Raw genomic sequence first — 15,047 nt, forward strand, 5'->3', positions numbered from 1 at the left:
GAGGTATATCCATGAATCAAAATGTTCCATGGTTTAAATTGACAAACGTTTTGGCGGGAAGAAGACATTAAACAATTTGTTGAGTGAATATCATAATTTATAAATAAGCGTGTTACTCCCCATTATTCTCGTATTTAAAATGGAAGTTGATCCTGTTTCTGACGGTACTGAACTGTAAGTAACGAAGCAATTTTACTAAGTCCTCAATCATGGAATTAGGAGACGCATTTGTTTCGACCTTGTTCCTGTTTGTTTACATACATATATATAGTTGAACAGCTGTCATTCCAATTTGAATCAAATTTAACACTACATTAGTTGAATGTTTTGATTAAATGGGTGGTTAGTATCAAGCCATCGCCGCCTTCGGGACTCTGGTCTGGTTGTGTGCATTGAACCGGTATTAGTAGAACACCCGAGCGAGCGCTGATCCGCACGATGTCCTAGTAAAACTTCTATGGAGACAACCAATTATGAAACTGACAAGACAGGAGTGGAAAAATAGTCAGCTATGTTTGTGCCCAGTACGAAAGTGCGCCGCTCGCCGCACAGCGAAGGGGGCAACAAGGGCTTAAATACCCGGTGAGACTCTGGAGTGTGCACAGTCAAATAAAGAAGACCCCCGGTGGCAATCCTATACCATGTTCCTGTTCCAAAAACTGGCACCGAGGGCGCCGTTGAAACTGGGCAGATGTCTTCGAATATAAGCTGAATGAAAGCTTATATTCGAAGTAGTCGACCGTCTTTGCAAAAATCGAAAAGCGGATTTTCGAGGTCAAAAAGTCGTTATGGTGGAAGTAAAGTAAAGTTCGAAGTATGGCGGGTGTATCAAAATCGTTTCGCATCTCTGTTGGTGTTCATCAAAGAAGCACCTTCTCACCACTCCTCTTTGTTCTTGTTATGGACACCGTCACACGGGACATCGAACGTCCAGCGCCCCATACATTGCTTTATGCAGATGATGTTTTCCTAGCATCTGATAGCAAAAATGATCCCGAGCAACTTGTCCAAAAATGGGATGATCGCCTCATGCAACAAGGTCTCAGATTGAATCTAAACAAAACTGAATTTTTGAGGACCCACCCCATGAAACAGACACAATCACTGTCAGCGGCAGTGATCTGCCCATAACTAAGCGATTTAAATACCTCGGGTCAACGCGATCAGCCAATGAGAACTGCATTATGAAATTGCTTCATGCATTAACGCAACCTGGATGAAGTGGCGTTCCACAACTTTTGTTCTTTGTGATCGACGTATCAACGAACGTCTTAAATCTAAAATTTACTGCAATGTCGTCCGTCCTGTCGCTCTCGATTTGTTCTGAGTGTTGGCCGACTATAAAAGACAAAAAACGGAGTCTTGCGGTAAAGGAGAAGAAGATACTGCGTTGAACTAGTGGCGTGACACGTTTTGATCACATCCGAAATGAGGATATCCGCGATCGTTATGGGGTTCCACCGATCGTGGAAAAATTGCGAGAGAGGCGTCTTCGATGGTATTGTCACGCAATTCGCACTAACGAGAATTCAGTTGCAAAGATTGGTCTGAACATCGAAGTCGATGGTAAACGACGCTGGATAGGGATTTAAAAGCCTCGCGATTGCATCCAGATCAGACATTTGATTGAGCCAAATGGCGAAACCGTTCACGCCGACCCGACCCCACTTGTGAACGGGACAAAGGCTGAAGAAAAAGAAGAAGGCCCTGATCCAATTGGATTGTTGCGCCAACGATTACGATTACGAATTGTGGGGTCCTAAGTCGGCATCAACTTACCGAACCGGACCAAATGGAGAGCAACTTATTCCCTCTTTTTTGGCCCACGGACCCCTTGGCAGCCAAACTTTAAAAAATGTCAGGCGATGACGGCTTTACGGGGTCTTACCAGTTTAAGCATTAAGTTGATGCGGACTTAGAACATCACGATTCTGATTCTCGGGACTTCGCGGGGCGATAAACAGAAGCAAAGCTCGCTGCTGGCAGGACCTAGTCAACAATGTGAATGAGGGGCCGTGTGAGTTCAGTTATAACCTTATAACCTGAAAAATCGAGGCACTGCGGATTCATTGTTAACTTAAGACCGAGTATTGGACCATATTGTACGAGCACTTTCTCCGCACATTTCGTACGGGTTGACGGCGCCAACGTGGGAAACGCCTAGAATTGCTTAATTTTCTCTATAAGGGAGTTGGAATTGGTAGTCGATGTTCTGCTAAGACTCGACATACAAGAAAAACACGCTTGGTCAGTTGCGGGACTTGTTGCCGGCATATTGACGCGACGAGTAGGTGAATGGAAACTGCACATGGTGTCAACTTTGCACTGGAAAAAGTTTTTAATGAATAGTCCGTGATGTACCGCTGCGGAAGACCAACATTCTACGAAGCAAGGATTTATCAACCCTACCCAAACTAGGTTAGGTAATAGCCAACCTCATTGCACTTTTGATTACACCAAGGATGAGCGGTCCACCTACTCTTCGATTTCATTTCCCTGAATCCATCCTTCCATGCGCCGAAAGTGCGAGCTCTCTCTTCGCAAGCGACGGTTTTTTATTCCTCACCATCTCTGAGGTATATAGATCTCCACTCTGAACCATGCTCACTCAGGTTAAAATTCACTGAGGGGAGGAGGAGGAGAGGGACAACTAACTCTCGAAATATTGGTATATGAAAAATAAAAAAAACTCGATCAAAACGACATGCACAACAGTAGCCGTGAGCATGCACCACTACCTTACAGAATTCAAGGCGTTTCTTATATCTAAGGTCACAAGGGGCAACACTCGTTAACAGTGGCGATTGTATGCTCCTGCCAGTCTCACTACTTGGACCCCTTCCTCCTTCTTATCAGTACCAGACGCCTTTCATCCTAAGGATACAATCCAAGGTCGACATCGGCTCCGCCACGCAGATCCTACTGTCGCCGAATCGGCACCTTCCCGCTCCCCTCCAGCAACTCATCGATGCTGACTCCCGCTGAACCACAGGCCAACCCTTCTGTCATCCTGCTCCAGCTCTTGATGTGTGTTACCTCACCACCGCATCAATTATTCGTGTCGAAGCTAACTCCGTCATTTCTTTTGTGTGTTAAGCTGACGAAAGATGGCTCCCTCGACCGAGTGATAGCTTCCTTCAAAGTTACATATCCCCACAACATCGAGGCTATGGCCCAATCTTCTTTTGGCCGTCAGGTGACTTCATCAAGCCTTATCAAAGGATCTGGCTTTGAGAAAATTTCCATCTGTGCTGCCCTCCAATTTAACCTTTCCAGACATCAGCCCCTCGGTCGTCAGAATAATGGGGGCAGCAATTTGCCGCTTTGATCGTTGTGCCGACGGCACTAAGGATTCCGTACGTGACGCTGGGCCAGGGCGTCGGTTGAGTTATGCCCCATTCAGCTCTGGGGTTACAAACTCAACCAACTAGAATTCTCCGTATTTCGAATCTCGTCTTCCAAAGCGTCGAGCTGTATCTCTCACCCAAATGGTAGCGTTTCCAAATTCACATATATCAACATACCACGATGGTGAATTCTATCTCTACCTCAAGGTAAGACAGTGACCAAGTCTTGTCCTCTAGTATCCACATCTGGGTAATCTCTTTTTATCGCATCTTCTGTCTCTTCCTCGTTCGCGGGGCAGTGTAGATCCCTTATTTCTAGGATGCACATGGGTTTTAGGCTGGAAACGGCTGCTTTCGTATCTAGAATGCTTTGGACTGTCTCGCAGAACGTATTTTGCTATTCTTTGACTAAAAATCGGCAAGTATATCGCCGAATGGAATCAGCGTGGTTGCGGATTTCTCGAAGAACTTCTGTGAAAGATCTCCCTTCGTTTGGTTTGATGAGAGGGTCCTCGGACCGCGGTTTGTTCCTTTGTTTTTTTTCTTTGGCGCTGATGTCATCGTAATTGATCTTTACTTTGCCACAGTGGATCTATTGCCGTCGATATCCAAATTTCGCTGTTGTGGCTGTATTTTCGCCTATTTTCTATGCTGTTTGGCCCGTTTGGATACCATCTCACAGAATTCTTTTTGCTGCGTTATGTGCGTTATTTCTCCTCGTCTCTGTCTTTGCCTTTCAGATAAGGTGCATCCTCTCCGTTTCCAGTTTTGTCACTCTTTTTTCCCGACAAGGGAGTGTCACGCAACTCGAAGCTTGTTATCTTTTCTCCAGGCTCTTTTTCTGTCCTCCAGTTTCGTTACAACTATTACCTTCCATGGTGCTACTCTCTCTGTGACGCAAAGATTAAAATAGGTCGCACCAGCTATATACCAGAGTGTTTCAGCCCAGCCATATTCGCCAACATTCTTGTAAGTGGCGCGGCACTAGCTATCTTTTGAGATACATACGCTAGGTATTTGGTAGTCGACTGTGAGATGACTGTCTACCCACCGATTTTCAGCTTGGTAGCCTTCTTCCTTCTATGACTAGTTGTTAAGATCGCTTCCGTTTTTGCATCTATCATAGTTAGCCCAGCCTTTTCCAGCCAGAACCTCACGATTTTCACTAGACCTCCACATTTTTTGAGTGTTTTGCTGCAACAACTAAACTAGGTCATCAGCAACGCCGCCAATCGTAGCCTCTTCTAGGACGGAAAGAACAGACACTCCATTATACATGATATTCCAAAGCAAGGGACCCAATGCCGAGCCCTGCGGTACCCCGTTGTGATTATATACTCTCTGGGAACTTTATCCATTCCGTGCTAGGAGTCCTTTATCAGGTTCCATTTGGCGCGTTGCTAGCATTCGCATCAGGTTTTTTTTGCCAGATTCACCACTGTGTGTATGGCATATACCGTAGAGTGGGCGCGTCGAAACCAATACTGGCGCTTGCACAGGCCCTTTTGACGATGAATAACAGTCCGTTGTAGATGATTCTCTCCATCATCTTTCTCATTGCATCTAATAGGCAGATCGGTGTTCAAGTGGTTTATTGGATTTGGGAAGTACCACCAACTTTCGCTTTTTCCACCAAACAGGGAATGAAAATACTAGCGATTTAACGTAAATGCCGTGTTAGCAAAATCCTACGGTCCTCTTCAGACATTAATTGAATTAAGAACCTCAATCAGAGTCCCGTCATCACTGGCACAGCGGTACTGGTTTGTACTGAATGCAGGTTCAGCATTCATACCAGCAGATGCTAGGTCTATCTAACATCTCTTCCGCAACTAAGGTACGGCATCCGAGTTGCACAGTGCAATTCCACGTTTGAGCCCACAAGAAGTTCTGCCCGCGACATGGGCATAACCACCATGAAACTCCCATGACCACAGATAAGCAGGCCGAGACCGGATCCCCCAGGAATTCTCCCGGAAAATATTCTCTCGGATGGCTATCCCGCTTCCCATGGTATCAGATAGTTTCCGGTGAGGCTTCGTGGCAAGAGTTACTTCAGATGAGTCCCATTGCACACTCGGGTCTGATCGCCCTCCTCGAGTACGTGGACGGCCTTCCCAACGGCTAACTTAGCATCTTCGAATATTCCTTCTTTTAGGCACCCGTCAAAGTGTTGACGAAAAGCCCTGGCTACAGTCTTCAAAGCTTAGGAATGCCATCTAAACATAGGGCCTTGGTAGTCGCCGATCCTATCACGTATTTCTCTCAGTTGTTCAGTAACTGGAGATATCACGCACTCCGTTAAGCTGGGCCGCTGTTTTAGCTTTGCTGGCAACAATTTCTTTCAGAAGGCGCGGATAGCTATTCTGGGGTGACCTTTGCAGCCTTTTTTGAAGCAGTTCCTCTTGCTTCTTCGAATCGCCTCTTTTAAGTGGCCCGCAGTTGCCTGTGTGCCTTCTGTCGATCTTCGTTGCCGGGTTTTCCTCAGAGCCTTTAATAAAGCCTACTTGAACTAAAATGTGCGGCTTGTAAAGTTGGAATTTCTGGTGGTCACTACGAATATAGTCGGCATTTACATGCAAAGCAACTCTTCTGGCTGAAATGGCGTTCACATATGTCAGGTTCTCCTGAAAGTATATCCTTCCTGTTGCTCACACTTTGCCCTTACGTTTTGGCCTCTTACAACTGCGGATTCTATTGTACAAAATCGTACATTTTCCATATACCAGCCCACATTTTTCTTTCAATCGTGTGCATTTCTCCTTGGAGCCATAACTTATCTTCTCTGAATTTTGCAGGTATGTCCGAAACTTAGAAGATGTCAAATCAATAATCAAACACGCCAAACTAGATGATAGGAATCTCACTCAAATCACTCAGGTGAGAAGATTATTCGATTTTTAGCATGTCAATCTCCTCAATTCATTGCTTTACTGCAGGCAGTTTACTATCCTGATGGGAAGATCAATGCCTCTGATCTGAAACTCCTTGAATTGGATAATCATCTTCTGCAGCAAATAAAGCAAGGTCAAACAATCCAATTCAAAGGGGGACTAAATGATAAGGTTGTTCTCTGCACCGAGTCTAAAACTTATGAAGTTAAAGAGGCGGAAATCTCGAACAGCCTCATGCTTGTTCCAAATTTCAAATTTGCTCAAGCAACAAGTACGTCCCCCTTGAAGAGTCCAAAAGGTGGTAACAGCTCAATCGACCGAAGCTTGAACGACAGTAATGAAGAAGAGTCGGCAGTGGACCGATCATTGGAACGAGTACAGGTCGTAAAGATATTCCATGAGTATCTGGAATGCCGAGAAATTAAGCCGCGCTCGAAGAAGATAGGTGAACTCTTGACAATGACAAGGTAATTGGAAATTAGGGGTAGAACCACTAAACTGCATATTACTCATTTTCTCTTTCAGATATTCAGGTCCAGAGAATGAATACTGCATCGATCGCAAACTGCTTTTCACTTACGAACAATTACTTGACACGGTGCAGTGCAGCCGCAAGGAATATGCAGATTTGTTGAGACAATACCGAGCAATTGAAGTCAACGGCTACATGCGTATTCTGGAATATGAGTAGGCGAATTCCTTTGTTCAATCGCAAATGCTCTCTTATTCATGCAAATATCTTACAGTTATGAGTATCGTATTCTAAACGTAATGCTTGGTCTAATAACCGAAAATTCATGGAAACTGGATGGCATCGACCGAGAAGTTACGATACAAAGTCTTGAAGGCATTGCCCCGAAAGAAATAGTGGAAGGGATTTTCGATAACTATACAACGCCTACCGAAAACAGTAGCAAATTTCAGTATAATGAAGAAATGGTGGCACGGGTGGTTGCCCAGAATATCCTTCAACCAGGGCTGAAATTCCGCATTGAAGAATTCTTAACTACTTGGCAAGACGCCTTACCTGAAGGAATGTCAATTGATGTAAACTTATTTTTTTCTCAATCGTCTGCGGTTTATAAATGATCATTTTTTACAGGAGTCACATTTACGTGGATTGGGAGTCGTTGATAGGGAATCCAACATGCCTTGTGTTCGATCGCTGGCCGAAGAGGACTTACCGGTGAACCTTCATGATCGACTTCGTATATTGTTCAAAACAAAGCCCAAATGGACATTGGATCAACTGCAGCCATATTTGGAGTAAGACTAAAATGTTATTATGAGTTTTTGGCTTTAATATAAAAAAAATCTTGCGTCTTAGGTATTTTACGACCCCTGGCTGTCCAGTTACAACAATACTTGCCAAGCACGCACGATCTATAACGACTAACGGGCAGAGGTTTTACGTTTCAAAGCATGGCGGATAAAAAGACTTATTTTCACTAAAAATAAATTTATTTACATCTTTACAAAAAATGTAACCATGTTTTTATCTAGGTAGTTTATGAAGTCTCCTCGATTGGTCTTTTCCTCTTATTGCGTCGCTTCCTTTCCTCTTTACGTTCTTGGATAGCTTTCTTTACAACTTTTATTGCACTTTCGTTACTTGAGTCGGCTGGTAAGAACGGGAGGGCTAATTTTCCATCGCTTGTTGGGTACCTGTTTCGATATGGATAAAAGATTGCGTTCATGATTTCGAGGAAGCATAAAATTAGGTTTAATCAATTAGAAGGTGACTTACTTGTAGCTGAATCCTTTTGGGAAAAGAGGTTTATTCAAAACGGTTTTCAATTGCTGACGTTTAGTATCTAAAAGTCGCTTCTCCTGCTTTTTCTTAATTACATTTTCATCGTCATCGCTCCTGTTAAATATGGACAAATTAGTTTCATAATTTTGCATTTTTTTGGCATAGAATGAATCATTGTTTGAACCTAAGAAAAGAGAAGACTACAAGCAGTCAAGATTTGGAAGATGGATATTTCCCCGTTCCGTTCTCTTCCGTTTATGGCTTTTGCATCCACAGTTCAGAAGAATCTGATAACTAACTAGACATAAGTAACGAACGGGCTGCTCAAGAATTGCGGGGTTTCGGATGAACCATCTATGTTGAATCACAGAATAATCAGACGATATTGAGGGCAATTCGGAAGGAAAAAGAATAGTTAGGAATCCCAAGAAAACACTCCTATACAAGGCACTTGGGTGGGTAGGCGATGATATCAGCAGCGAAATAGAGTTAGAAATAGTGGTGGCAGATCTCAACGGAGTCGTCAATGGCACATATGAGGTCAACTGTTTGGCTAAGTCAGTCAAACCATCCAGGGAGTTACCCTCAGCCAGAATGAAAACGGGGATGGGAAACTCTTCAACCGGGTGAAACAAACCGGAGACTGGCAGAGGTACAAAAATGCATTGACGACGTATGGTATAGCAACGCGATCAAGGAAGCAAAGCTAAACGGGATTCAGAAAATTCTGGCCTCATAAAGCTATAGCGAATGACGGTTTCTGCCTGTGTGAAGAAGGAAGATGGGACTTTTACCAGGAATGAGAAGGACAGAGTACATCTGCTGCACAGAAGTTATTTTCCAGGATCCTACACGTGGTCAACCGAAGCAGCGCAGTATCATCTGATGTATGTAACATACTGCATACAGAGATCTGAGATGGCCTAATCCGCAAGCGAATGAGAAAAACAGTGGAATACAGTTCCAGGGTTATACTGTTGACATCGCTTTAATCTCTAGGGGCAAATATGAAGATACCCTATGTGATACAATCCAAACTAGACTACGAATCACAAGCAACTGGTGGAAGAAAGCGGGGCTGCGCATCAATCCAATTTCTTCTCTAGCCTTTGTCCTATTCACAAGCGGGAATGGCTCGTCATGATCGGTTGCACCATTTTGTTCTATCAAAGCTCTAATCTGCACGAAGTCGCAAGACTTTCAAGTCCCCATTCAGCATACCAAGCCACTTTTGTTTCGGCCGGCCTTTTGGTCCCTTCGGTCGACTTCGGCGTTCAGACCAATCTTGGCAAATTAATTCTCGTTGGCGCGAATTACGTGACCATACCATCGAAGACGCCTTTCTCGCAATTTTACGACGATCAGTGCAACCCCATAGCGATCGCGGATATCCTCATTTCGAATGTGAGTCCTTGAGGGTAAGTCACGGATGGATTTTGTGACCACAATCAGAGCCCCGCTGAGAAAAGCAACAACGGTACCAATCTATACCAAGTGCATGGCTTAGCATTCATACTGGTGGATGCAAGACCTACTTAAATCTCTACCGAACTAAGGAGTACGGCACCCGTGTTGAAACGCAACACCACCCCAAGGCCCGACGGTCTCTTCTCGCTTGAGCATAACCGACAACCCCCATGAAGCTCCCACTAGGTGGCCAACCGCAAAAAAACGGGCTGTACTCACATACAACGGGAGTTCACCCGAAGTATGAGAGTCCAGGAGCTATCTCGGTTTCCAAGGTACCAGTATACCCCTGGTGAGGTTTCGTGACCAATTTGCCACTTCAGATGAGTCCTCGTGCAGACTCGGGTCTAATCGCCCTGATTAGGCCTTTGGAGCATTCGCCTACTGCATCACGACCGGCAAGCCAAAGTGAGTACAGCGTCTCCCGATGCCACTACTATGGAGGTTCTCCTCGGCCACTTGGTTTTGGTTTGGCCGACCGTCACCTCTGGCCACCTCATTTCGGATATGATCCAAGCGCTTCACGCCACTAGTGCAACGCAATATCTTCGTCTCCCTTACCGCAAGATGCCGTTCATTGTCTTTTTATAGTCGGCCAACACTCAGAACCATAGAGATCGACCGGACGGACGATATTGCGGTAAATTTTAGATTTGAGACGTTGCATAAGGCGATCATTCCATTTTTGGACAAGTTGCTCGATATCATTTTTGCTATTAGACGTTAGGAAAATATTATCTGCATAAAGCACTGAATAGAGAGCAGGATATTGAGCGTCCCGTGTGACGGCGTCCATAACAAGAACAAAGACGATTTGTGAGAGGATGCTTCCTTGATGAACACCAACAAAGACACGAAGCGGTTTTGATACACCCGCCACACTTTCAACTTTACTTTTTGGATCATGGTAAGCAATTGAACCCAACGCGCGAGTTTTGCTGGCACCGGATGAGATCCAGAAATGCAATGTGAAGACGGGGATGCTTCCCACGATGTTTCTCCATGAGTAACCACGTAGCGTGTATTGCGTCAATAGCTTCTGGACAAACCAGGCTTGATTTCCGGTTATTCGTACGATAACACGGATAGGATTGTCAAGAATGCGTTCAAAAGTTTTCATGGAATGGGACAGCAACCGGATTGGATGGTAATTTGAATATTGTGCTGGAATACCTTTCTTTCTCCATATTGGAACGGTGGTACTTTCTTACCAGTCAGATGGCGTTCTACCTTCCTCAATAACCCGATTGAAGAATTCACTGACGCTTAATGTTGGGTCCCAGCGCTTCGCTTTCCAGAGCTCAGATGCCATGTCGTCAGGCATGGAGGTAAAACGAATAATAGAAGTCAAAGTGACCGCTGTTATGAGAGCAGGGAGGCAGAGTCCAGGCGGCTCATATCCAAGGAAAGCAGCTCGTCCACCCTGCAGCTAGAAATCTCTCTGAATGATTTACCCAGTGTCCGTAGCTTGACTCTAGCTAAAGCTGGGCAATCGCAGAGGAAGTGACTGAGGGTCTCCCCCTCTTCTCTGCAGCTTCGGCAATACGAAGTCGAGTATGTTGAGCCTGGCGACATGGTCCTGTGCTGGCACAGCGGAGATGTGAATCACTCACTGCACCGCGGGCAGTGTGACCGCCTCCGCCGACATATCTGGCGAACTGGTACGCTTTTTTCTTCTGGCCGTGACCGCCGCAGAGTACAGTTTATTTTCTTTTCATTGTTTTTTATAACAATGTACGTGGTTTTTGTGATTTGAGTAAAAAAAAATAGAAACAGATGGCTAACCTGACCCAAAGTGAAATAACTAATGAATGGCGTGGCAACTAAGGTCCCTTATGGGACATTACCCCTTGCAGAGCGCCGTAAACCTGTATGCATTTGGGAGGAGAGGAGCCCTCACGATCGCGTTTTGTTATAAGCGGGTCAAATCCTCATTGACTTGGCGCAGGTGGTGAGCTATCTGAGGTCCGCAGCTGCTAGTAGTGCAAGTAGATTCCGCCCTTGACACAGACTGTATCCGCCAAAGGACTGCTAAGGGCAGAGCCCGCCTGGTCAATCTGTCAGCTCGTTTATTCCCCTCTATGTTCCTATGACCAGGAACCCAGAGGAGGGGGACCTTGAACGTGCCGCCTAGACTGTCCAGCGCGTTTCTGTCGCCGCTAAGTAAAAGGCTTTAATGGCCCCTTCGCTGTCGGTCAGAATGGCTATGTTACGCTTGGGGCTGGGATCATACTCCAGCCATCGACAGACTTCCAGTATCGCCAGTACTTCCGCTTGGAATACACTGGCAAAACCTGGGAGACTACACGACTTGGATACACTGTCTGTATTCGAGAAAACCCCCGCGCCGACTACACAGACCATCTTTGATTCATCGGCGAAGAATACTGTGCCCCTTTTAGTTGTCTTTTACGAGGCTTCCAGTGAAATCTTGACTTCCACTCTCAAAATAGAGACGCTACACTGCACTTTTGCATAACAATTGAAAATACTTACACATCATCGTCCGTAATATCTTCATGATCCAGAATTATATCCATTTCTTCGGCTGACTTCTTCATCCATCCAATTTGGCTTGTTTCTCTCCGCAACCTTAACTCCAGTCTGTCTACGTCACGGGCCAGATTAACACGTTCCTTCACTGCATTCAGGTGACGTTCAGATACAGGAAACAAAGGAAGATCCTCATCTGTTTTAAGAAGACAGTGTTCACTGCTATTCGTTTGTGGAACGAATTAGTAGTCGACTTACTTCGATCCAGAGTTTTGCACAGTTTCAGATAATTTTTAACCTCTCCAGGCTCCATGATCATTATCGTGATCCCATCCTTGCTAGCTCGAGCAGTTCGGCCTGAACGATGGACGTAATTTTCACTGGTTCGAGGAACTTGGTAATGGATCACATGCTGAACATCGGGAATGTCTAGTCCCCGGGCAGCCACGTCTGTCGCCACCAGGAATCCATTTGGATTATTCCGGAATCTGGAGGTATTAAGTGCAGTGAGTATTTGCAGAGCAAGTTAAAGGTATTCTTACCTTTCCAGGTTTTTCAGACGTTGCTTCTGAATCATACTGGCGTGAAGCGGCAGAGGCTGGCAATCAAGTAGAGTGAAGAGCTGCGCCAGCCGTTTCACACAACCAATAGAGTTACAAAATACAATCGTCCGGCCTGGGTGCCTCTGCAGGAAGTAATATAAGTAGTAGTCCTTGTGGTCAATTGAGCATATAATTCGGCACTCCGTCAGGGTCTCAGCTGTCTCTACAAAGCAAGCGGGAATTTATAATTCTTTTCCCAGTTGAAGGTTAATGTCAACTTACGACTGCTTCTGGTAATATCAACGACTTTTGGTTGCGAGATCCCCAGAGACTCTATAAGACTCTGTATCTTCATTCCTGGCGTTTGCTTTACAATTTTCCCTTTTCGTCCGATATTCTTTCCTTTAATGAGATTGAAATAAATAGTGGGGAAAAGGGGGAGACAGTCTTGTGAACTTACTCTGCAAGTGATCCGGAAGATCATGAACCAACGTAAGAGTAGCGGAAAAGATGAAGTTCTGCCGAGTCTCCACCTTGTTTTGGTCCGTATTCAATCGCTTAAGGAGCATCTGAAGCTCCTCAAAATGGCCCTTTTCCACCATTCGATCGGTTTCGTCAATTACCAAAAAGCTTATATCGTCCATTTTTTTCAAATGGGAGTTATCTGATTCTATCAGTTCCCACAATCGTCCAGGAGTGGCAACAACAATCTCTGGACACATATTAAGAACGCGTTGCTGTTTAACCGCAGACAAACCGCCAAATATTGCGGCAACCTTGATGCCCGTGTACTTGGCCACCGAAGCGATGTGATCCCGCACTTGAACTGCGAGTTCCCTAGTTGGTGTTAGAACTAAGGCATACAAGGGTTTGTCTTCCTTTTCAGGTTTCTGCGCAATCTCACTGTCGCTTTCCTCGATTTCTGGATAATCCCCTAATTCCTCGGGTGGAGGTGTCAGGTTGTCCCGCTCGAATTCCGGCCTGGGTTCCTTGGAAGGTTTCACTTTCCGAATGCCGCTTTTAACATTCCTTCGCTTCAGTTCCATTATCCCTGCAAGGATTGGTATCCCAAAAGCGAGTGTCTTTCCACTGCCAGTTTCTGCTGCTCCTAAAATGTCCTTCTTTCCCAAAATCGCTGCCGGCAGTGAAAGTGCTTGGATTTCTGTCGGCGTCCTGAAGCCCAGCTCTGATATGGCACGCAAAATTGGTTCTGGGATGCCCATGCCCGTCCAGTTCTGAAAAAGATAGCTCCCATGTGATCGTTATCATTTTTTTGAACCTTTGTAACTTACCGCCAAATCCTCAATACGGATCCCATCTGAGTAAGATGCGGTTGCTTCCTCTTCGGTGTCTTCACTTTCAGTGGGAGGTTTTAGAAGGACGAACCTGCCCGGATAGCTTTTTGCCTCTTTTTTCGAATTTTTCTGCACCTTTTCCTTCTTCTTTTTCTTTTTGGGCGGTCCATCCTCGTCGTCGGTGTGAATGCCTGAATTACTTTCTTCTCGCAATTTCCGGACGTCCTTCTTAGTCTTGTCTTTACGGCGTTCAGCGAGCTGTTGCCTTTTTTTCTAAAAAACAAACCACAATAAGGAAATCCGAACTTTTGTCGATCAGAAATTTAGAAAACCTTTTTGCCCAAAACAACCAAGTTTTTGTTATAATTTTCTAAGACTTCAAGGCCCACAAATCCTTCCAAGCCCTCCCCATCTTCGTTGATTACATTGCCTTCGATTTTAACCGTCTGCCACGACTTTTTCACTTTCTTTTTTGGAATATTTGACTTCATTTTGCCCCCAATCAAGTCTTCTCACCGCAATGTTTTGAATTGGTGCGGGCCTTTTGACAGATTGTCTTAGCACGTGTTGACGTCGGGAAGAACCGCCTCTACCGTCCGATACTGGAGTAAACTCAACCTGGTGCGTGTACACTAATTTTATGATGGGGTCTGTACTGACCGTTTAAGTCATAATTTAACCGATGATAACACAACAACGAAGCCGGCAACGACAATGGAATAACAATTTGCGCATTTTCTCATGGAACGTGGGCTCCGTGTACAGAGATGAAGCTGCTAAATAGCTAGCCGATACCCTATCCCAATATAGGGCTGATATAACAGCGTTACAGGAGATGCGTTGGACAGGGACCGGTTTCCTGGAGAAAAGCAGCTACACCATATATTATATCGGCCATCCCGAAAACCATGCACTCGGAGTAGGTTTCTTAGTTAGCCAAAGATGAAATCTGATGTTATCGACTTTGAAAACATAAGCGAACGGCTATGCACCCTGCGTTTGCGAGGCAAATTTAGAAGTATAAGCCTCATTAACGTTCACGTCCCTACAGAAGGGACTGCAGAGTCGGAGAAGGATACCTTCTACGAGGCAGTGGCACGAACTCTCGAAGCCCGTCCCAGATATGATATCAAAATCATACTTGGGGATTTTAACAGCCAAGTAGGGAAGGAGCTCGTATTCAGGCAATATGTTGGCTCCCATAGCTTACATCAAAATACAAATGATAACAGACTGCGGTTTATCCAATTATCAGT

General features: G+C 45.1%; 2 protein-coding genes across 2 annotated transcripts; one reads left to right on the plus strand and one right to left on the minus strand.

Annotated features, from left to right (window-relative positions):
• Window positions 1-55: 55 nt before the first annotated feature.
• LOC119656001 (sister chromatid cohesion protein DCC1) lies at window positions 56-7,725 on the plus strand. The gene is made up of 7 exons (XM_038062239.1): window positions 56-174; window positions 6,146-6,227; window positions 6,287-6,708; window positions 6,767-6,928; window positions 6,988-7,288; window positions 7,344-7,507; window positions 7,569-7,725. The coding sequence occupies exons 1-7, from the start codon at window positions 140-142 to the stop codon at window positions 7,672-7,674; spliced, it is 1,272 nt and encodes a 423-aa protein (XP_037918167.1). The 5' UTR covers window positions 56-139; the 3' UTR covers window positions 7,675-7,725.
• LOC119656000 (ATP-dependent RNA helicase DDX24) lies at window positions 7,686-14,343 on the minus strand. Its single transcript, XM_038062238.1, has 9 exons — window positions 14,124-14,343; window positions 13,789-14,064; window positions 12,957-13,731; window positions 12,779-12,898; window positions 12,497-12,719; window positions 12,213-12,442; window positions 11,958-12,150; window positions 7,989-8,108; window positions 7,686-7,906 (listed from the first exon to the last, which is right to left on the minus strand). The coding sequence occupies exons 1-9, from the start codon at window positions 14,280-14,282 to the stop codon at window positions 7,750-7,752; spliced, it is 2,253 nt and encodes a 750-aa protein (XP_037918166.1). The 5' UTR covers window positions 14,283-14,343; the 3' UTR covers window positions 7,686-7,749.
• Window positions 14,344-15,047: the final 704 nt, after the last annotated feature.

The sequence above is a fragment of the Hermetia illucens genome, chromosome 4 (genome assembly GCF_905115235.1).
Source record: "Hermetia illucens chromosome 4, iHerIll2.2.curated.20191125, whole genome shotgun sequence".
NCBI classification, from domain to species: domain Eukaryota; kingdom Metazoa; phylum Arthropoda; class Insecta; order Diptera; family Stratiomyidae; genus Hermetia; species Hermetia illucens.